The sequence below is a fragment of the Motacilla alba genome, chromosome 5 (genome assembly GCF_015832195.1).
Source record: "Motacilla alba alba isolate MOTALB_02 chromosome 5, Motacilla_alba_V1.0_pri, whole genome shotgun sequence".
Lineage (NCBI taxonomy): Eukaryota > Metazoa > Chordata > Aves > Passeriformes > Motacillidae > Motacilla > Motacilla alba.
Window position 1 is genome coordinate 59,238,845 of NC_052020.1, and position 7,282 is coordinate 59,246,126.

The 7,282-nt window shown below is 56.5% G+C and overlaps 1 protein-coding gene across 2 annotated transcripts; it reads left to right on the plus strand.

The window, feature by feature from the left end:
- The first annotated feature begins 599 nt into the window (after positions 1-599).
- Positions 600-3,643, plus strand: BMP4 (bone morphogenetic protein 4). 2 transcript variants are annotated; one of them, XM_038139566.1, is made up of 3 exons: positions 600-756; positions 1,285-1,661; positions 2,611-3,643. In XM_038139566.1, the coding sequence occupies exons 1-3, from the start codon at positions 728-730 to the stop codon at positions 3,450-3,452; spliced, it is 1,248 nt and encodes a 415-aa protein (XP_037995494.1). In that variant the 5' UTR covers positions 600-727; the 3' UTR covers positions 3,453-3,643. The 2 variants fall into 2 exon arrangements, with proteins under 2 accessions (XP_037995494.1, XP_037995495.1); XM_038139567.1 differs by having other exon boundaries at positions 628-760.
- The last annotated feature ends 3,639 nt before the right edge of the window (positions 3,644-7,282 follow it).

Here is a 7,282-nt window from a genome sequence, read left to right on the forward strand (position 1 = left end):
GGAGGACGAGAGGGAATCCAGGGCAGGCACTGGGGATAACCCCCGGTGCTGGCAACGGGCTCCCGATCCCCGCGAGGGGACCCTCGGCGCTGGCGGGTGGTGGGAGCACAGGAGAAACCCGCGCTCCGCCGCCGTGCCTTTCCCCGCGCAGCTGCTTCTGCTTCCCAAGCTCTCCCTTCCTTCTCGTCGGGGGACAGCCGACCAGAGTCTCCCGAGTTTCCCGTCTCGAGCCTCCCTTCCCAGCCCGGTCCCTCGGGTCGCCCCGCCGAGCCCGCTCCCCGCGGTGCCCCGACCTCCGCGGGGACCCCGCCCCGGCCGTGCGGGGACAGGGCGGGGCGGGAGGGTCCCCCGGGGATGCACCTGAGCGGCGCGGGGGATCCGGGGGCACCGCGCCGACCCCGTCCCGCGCCCCGAGGCTCCGAGCGCGGCCGCTCCGCCGGGGGTCCCCGCGCTCCCCCCGCTGCCCGGGGCCGGCGCGGGCGGCGGAGCGGGCAGGGCCGTCCCCCGCGGGGCCGGGCCGGGCCGGGGGCGGGCCGGGGGCGGCGGGCCGGGCCGGGCCGGGCCGGGCTGGCGGCGAGCGCGGCTCCACGTGACTGCGGGGCCGGCAGAAAACCGGGGCCGGCGGCGGCGGCGGCCGCACTGCGCCGGGCGGCGATCGCGGGAGGCGCTCGGCAGCCGCTGCCCCGGGGCTTTCGGCGCGCTGGGTCCGGGCTGGCTCTCCAGAATCATGGACTGTGCTGATATGCCTTGCTTGCTGTCAGTGAGTACAGCCCTCTTCTTCCTCCGCCTCGCTCTTCGCTTTTCGTTTTCGTCGCAGGGCTTTAATTTTTTTTTTTTTTTAATTTTTAAAGTTTTTTTTTTTAAAGAAAAACTTTTTGTTGTTCCTATCGCGGTGTCCCCTCCCGGGGTCCAGCGGTGGATTCGAACCGGCGCCTGCAGAGCGGGCAGAGCCGCGCTCCCCTTCCTTCCCCGCCGGGCTCCGCCGCCGCTGCTCCCGCTCCCGTCCCGTCCCGGCGGGGCAGCGGGGCCGGGATGCGCCGGGAACCCGCCTGCCCGAGGGGGCTGCGGGGCTGCGGACAGCCCGGGCACGGCGGCCGGACCCTGCCCGCCGGGGCGCGCCGGCTGCCGCTGGAATGGGGGCTGCACCCCGTGTCCTTTTGCCATTTATTATTACTATTATTACTACTATTATTATTATTTTTAAGTTTATTCGGAAGAGGAGGGGGGTTTCGCTTCTCATCCTGACTTTCCTTCTTGTTTGTTGTCGTATTTTTTACACCCCAGAGACACCATGATTCCTGGTAACCGAATGCTGATGGTCATCCTACTATGCCAAGTCCTTCTAGGAGGTACTAACCATGCTAGCCTAATCCCTGAGACCGGCAGGAAGAAAGTGGCAGAGCTTCAGGGACAAGCCGGATCCGGACGCCGCTCTGCCCAAAGCCATGAACTCTTGCGGGGTTTCGAAACAACTCTGCTGCAGATGTTTGGGCTCCGAAGGCGGCCTCAGCCCAGCAAGTCAGCCGTCATTCCTAGTTACATGCTGGATCTCTATCGACTCCAGTCCGGAGAAGAGGAGGAAAGCCTCCAGGAAATTAGCCTGCAGTACCCTGAGCGATCGACCAGCCGGGCAAACACCGTGAGGAGTTTCCACCATGAAGGTCAGTGATGGGAGGCGGTAAATTCCCAGCCCCGGTAGCGATCGGGATTTCCTTGCGTTTGGAAGCTCACAAATGCCTTTAGAAGCAGGACGTGCCCGGCCCTAAATTTATGGGAGGAAAACCACCCCAGCCTGCCGTGTGTGGGTGACAGGCGTGCTGTGCTGCTCGCTGTTTTTTCCAGCATCCTGTGCTTAACCCGAGCTTGACCATATTTTGAAGTGCTTTTGCTTCTGTTGACAACAGCGAGTTTCCTTCGGTGCCTCTGCCTCGGGGTCACTGCCTGGGCTCGCGTGGATTTAATGGCTCTGGATCGGATGCGGGAGTAAAGCGAGGGCGGGATCTCGCCCCTGGAGTGTTTCTTTTGAACTATCAAAGCAATTGCTGCCTGCTTTTACTCTTAAGAAAAAAGGAAAAAAAAATCCCCCCAAACCCCGACTCGAATTTAATACTTACAGCTGTGTGTTTATAAGGTTTATTCAATAGACCCTTGTAATCTGATCCAAATGTTTCCTAGCGGATGTTTCTTTTCCAAAGTAAATCTGAATTATTAATCCAGCCGCATCATTACTGCGTTGGAATTTGCTTCTCTTTCTCCCCCTGCCCCCCGTAACAAGGCACCTCTGTGCTCCGTGGCGCCGCATCTCGCCGGGGAGATGATTTTGGAGAGGCTGGGGGAGGAAAAGCTAAAGGGAAAAAGCCTCCCTGAACGGGGGAGGCGAGAGGGGAAGGGGTGGAGTGCTCGAGGCGCGGGTGAGCCAGCGGTGCCGGGGCAGGAGCCGCTCCCGGTGCGGCCGGGAGGGATGCGTGGGGGAGCGGCGAGGAGCCGGTGGCTGCCGGGCAGGTGAAGCGTGGGTGTGAGCTGTGGCTGTGCCGGGGCCGTGTGCCCCGAGGCTGACGTGCTCTCGTTTGCTTGTCTTACCTCTTCCCCCCACTCCCTGCTCTCCTCCAGAGCACCTGGAGACCGTCCCGGGTCCCAGCGAGGCGCCCCGGATCCGCTTCGTCTTCAACCTCAGCAGCGTGCCGGAAAACGAGGTGATCTCCTCGGCGGAGCTGCGGCTGTACCGGGAGCAGGTGGAGGAGCCGAGCTCGGCGTGGGAGAGGGGCTTCCACCGGATAAACATTTACGAAGTGATGAAGCCGCTGTCGGAGCGCGCCCAGGCCATTACGCGCCTGCTGGACACGCGGCTGGTGCACCACAACGTGACGCGCTGGGAGACCTTTGATGTGAGCCCGGCCGTGATCCGGTGGACCAAGGACAAGCAGCCGAACCACGGGCTGGTGATCGAGGTCACCCACCTCCACCACGCACAGACTCATCAGGGCAAACACGTCAGGATTAGCCGATCTTTACCTCAAGGGCGTGGGGACTGGGCGCAGCTCAGGCCGCTCCTGGTCACTTTTGGGCACGACGGGCGAGGCCACGCTCTGACCCGCAGAGCCCGCCGCAGCCCCAAGCACCAGCGTTCCCGCAAGAACAAAAAAAACTGCCGCCGCCATGCCCTCTATGTGGATTTCAGCGACGTGGGCTGGAACGACTGGATCGTGGCACCCCCGGGCTACCAGGCGTTTTACTGCCACGGGGACTGCCCCTTCCCTCTGGCCGACCACCTCAACTCCACGAACCACGCCATCGTGCAGACGCTGGTGAACTCCGTGAACTCCAGCATTCCCAAGGCCTGCTGCGTGCCCACGGAGCTCAGCGCCATCTCCATGCTCTACCTGGATGAGTATGACAAGGTGGTCCTGAAAAACTACCAGGAGATGGTGGTGGAGGGGTGCGGGTGCCGCTGACCCCCTTCCCCGCCGCCCTCTCCTCCCCTTCTCTCTCCCTCCCGTCCCACCCCAGAACTGCTTGCTATAGCTGGACTCTTCTCTAAACTAAACGTTCACCTTGACCTTATTTATGACTTTATGTGCAAATGTTTTTGACAATAATGATCATATATTTTGACAAAATATATTTATAACTACATATTAAAAGAAAAAAATAAAATGAGTCATTATTTTAAAGGTAAATGCATTTTGTGTCTCGCCTCTCAGGGTGCTGCTGAGGCCGTGCTGGCTGGGAGTGCAGCCGGGAGTTTATTTTGTCTCCTTATCTTCTTACCCCCATCCCTCCTTCTCCACTCCTTTCCCCCCCCACCCTCTTTTCACTTGAAGGCTTTGCAGATTTTTAGTCTTTCTATTTCTCGCCGAGGTACCGCGGATCTCCTGGTGCTGGGGCTGTGCCACGTGGGAGATGAGGCTCCCTGGAGATTTAAGAGCCGCTGGGAATAGAGCCGACCTTGCTAACCTGGCTCAAGCCTTTCCAAAGCAACCCACCAAAAATGCATTTGAAAAGAAGGTGAAGATTTACCTGAGGGCTTTATGCTAAACCCGCTGGGTTTTATACCCTTTCTCTGACTTCAGGATTCCCCAGGTTTTAAAACTATTAACATTTTCCCCCCCCTCCTCCTCTCCCCACTGGAGATTGGGAAGCTTCAAAGGTTTCCACAGGTCCTTTGAAGATCAAATCACTCCATTACAATGCCAAAAAAAAGAAGAAAAAAAGATATCTGGAGCAGTTAAATATGTGTTAGCTAATAGCTACCTGTGCTGTGTCCTTTCTAAATTGCTTCCGAGCAGGAAGGTGTTTGGAGCCGGGCAGGTACAGTTGGAGGTGTCCAGGGCCTTGAAAACCCTGCCTCAAATGCATTGGAGGGGCTGTGCTTGGCTTGGAAAACAGGGAGCTGTGCCTGGGATGGGTGGTGTGGGGCCGTGGTGGGAGTGGGGAAGGGACGGCAGGGTGAAGGGTGCATGATGCTTTCTTTTCCTTCCTTTTTTTTCTTTTATTCTTTTCCTTTAATGATTGAAGCTTTCCAACCCTCCGAAAGGGGCAGCTTAGCTGAAACCAATAAAAACTGGAGCGGAAAGCTTGCCAAAAGCTTTGGCTCCCTGAAGAGTGCAGGTGGAGAGAGGAGATGGGAGCTGCGGGGGGGAGGAGAGCGTGGCCCTGTGGTTCTCTTGGAAAGAAAAATCCCCGGCCCTCGACCTCCTCCGTGCCACCGAGGCTTTCCCAGCCCTCCATCCCAGCGCTGTTCAGGCCACAGGGTCCCGTCTGCTGCCGGGGAGCCCTCGGGTGTCTCCGGGTGCTGGGGGGTCCTCCCAGGCTCCCAGCACCCCATGGAGGAGCGATGGGTGTTGGGTCTCCGGGGGCCCCCTCGGCCCCGAGCTGACACTCTCATTCCTGCCTTTAGAAGGGAAATGTGTGGCCTGGGGCATCGGCGACCTGCTGCCTCCCCTTTGATGCCTGCATATCAGACATAGCCATGCCAAAGAAAGAATTTCATTTTGAAGTGGCATCAGCTAAAGGCGAGCGCCTTTCAGCTGCCTGACAGGGCAATTACACACATCTCCCTCGATAACCCCGGCTGCTGCGGAGTCGCCTGGGAAAAGGGGTCTCCGGGCCCCCAGGCAGCCCTGGATGTGGGGCAGCCGCTGTGGGAGGGTACGTTGGAAAAAAAAAAAATTAAAGAAAATCACTGTGACTTTACTAAAAAGAAAGAGGCTTCTCCCAGGTTCGCTCCCCCGTTGGTCAGTGCATCCCGGGCTGTCCCGGAGGCTGCGAGGGTGTTGTGGAGCTGAGCATCTGCACAAATGCCTCTTGGATTTAGGTCATTCCTGCTGGAGGAGCCTCCTGCTTTGCTGCGTTCCTGCTGCTTTATGGAGCTGTTTATTTTGGTGCTTCTTTTTGCATTGCGTTTCAATGATGAAATCAAAGCTTTGACCCTGTGGAGGCACAGGCACTTGCTTTTCTGTAGGTGCTCTTGCCCTGAGGCCTTTGGAAGATTTTTCCTTTGCCTGGGCTACTGAGATCCAATATGGGGTGTTCTGCTCAGAAAGTGTAGGAAAAAAGTCAACTGTTTTAAAAAAATATTTTAATCATGTAAAATTTATGGGAATCTAAAGTGTGGTTATAAACCTGCTGACAGTAAATGTGATCTCGGGGACAAAATACTCGTGGATGCATTAAGGAATCTATTAATCACTGCTGAACTTCATTTTACACAGAACACACGGGCTGAGGGTTCCCCTCCTCGTGTGTGTCCTTGTCACACATGGGTGGCAAACTGCTGCACAACCTTGTGTGGTTGGAGAGGCACTTACCGAAATGCTCAAACTGCTAAATCATGTAAAAATAGGAAAACACACCAAAACTGAAGTGGAGCCAGAATTAGTCCCTTTCTAGTTTCCATCTTCCAGCCAGTGGTGTTTTTTCTCCCCACTTCAGTCTGTGCTGTGTTTCAATGGTGTTGACCTGAGCTCTCTTCACCATCCTGGCAAGGAGGAGCAGGGTTGCTTTTGGGAAGCTGGGAGTGAAGCACCGGTGTGGGGAGACCCTGGAATTCCTCACAGTGTTTCCGGCCATTGTTTTGTGCATTTCTTGCAGCAGTTATGGGGTTTAAGCCCATGCTGGAATTAATGTGGTGACCAATCCTGCCTGTTTGACAAGTGTTCTGTGCCATAGAAGCGCTGGTTTGGTTTGAACAGGGCAGACCTGGAGTGAGGCTTGGTCTCAGGCAACAAATGTTTATCTTTGCTTAAAAATATGACAAATGTATCATGCCATCATCCCTCTGACTGTGGAACTTGCTCTTTGCAAATGTGACTTATTTCAGAGCGAGAGCTGTGTTTGTGTTGGCCGGTGCAGGGATCCCTGGGAGGTCTGAGATAAGGCATATCAGTTTAATCCCCCCCTTACTCAGGCCAAGCTGTGAACGGAAGGGGAGCAGGTTGAAGGTGGCTGTGCAGCCACTTCCCACCATCTGGTGTCCTTCTGGTGGCTGTGCCCATGGACCAGCATTCCCAGAAGGGTGAGCTGGCTGGGAGATGATCTGCAGCTCACCATGATGAGACCTCTCTGTGCCTTCCCCAGGAAGGCTGGGGCTCTGGATACCCAAAAAGACCTGTCTGTGTGGCTTATGGATATAGGAAATGAGGAGAAGATCTCAGTGGGGTTTGCCAGCTCCCTGTGCTCCAATGGGCACTGTGGTGGTGATGGTGAGAGACACTGGATGCTCTGGAATGATGTTTTTATACAGGTGAGAGTGTGGGGTCAGGTGTGCTGGAAAACGGGGTCCCGAGCTCTACCATGTGTCAGGAGCTCCCCCCGGAGACCTGTGGTTACACTGATCCCATCTCCAAGCCTTTCCCTGTTGGCTCTAGGATCCTAAGAGTCTTCAGGCAGGACTTTCTTGTCCCAGCTGTAAATCCACCCCCAGTCCAAGTTTGCAGCATCACACTGAGCAAAGCTGCTGCCCCAGAGATGCCGTGGCTGAGGAGGCTGCCCAGCCAGCCAGGCTTTGCTTGTAGCCACAGGGGCAGAGGCTTTGCAAATTATTTTCTAAAAATGCAGATGGGTTTGGAAGAGAAGCACCGAGGTTTGCACGATGCTATTGAGGGAGGAGCACAGAGGCTTTGCTGCAGAGCCAGCAAAGGAAGACTGGGCCCTTCCCTGCTGCAGTGCTTGGACACCTCTGGAAAACTTCTCACCCATCACAAAATGATGAGCACAGTCAGGCTGGGATGACTTGGAAATCTTGGCATCAACAGAGGCTTTGTTCTCTTTATGGCATGAAAGC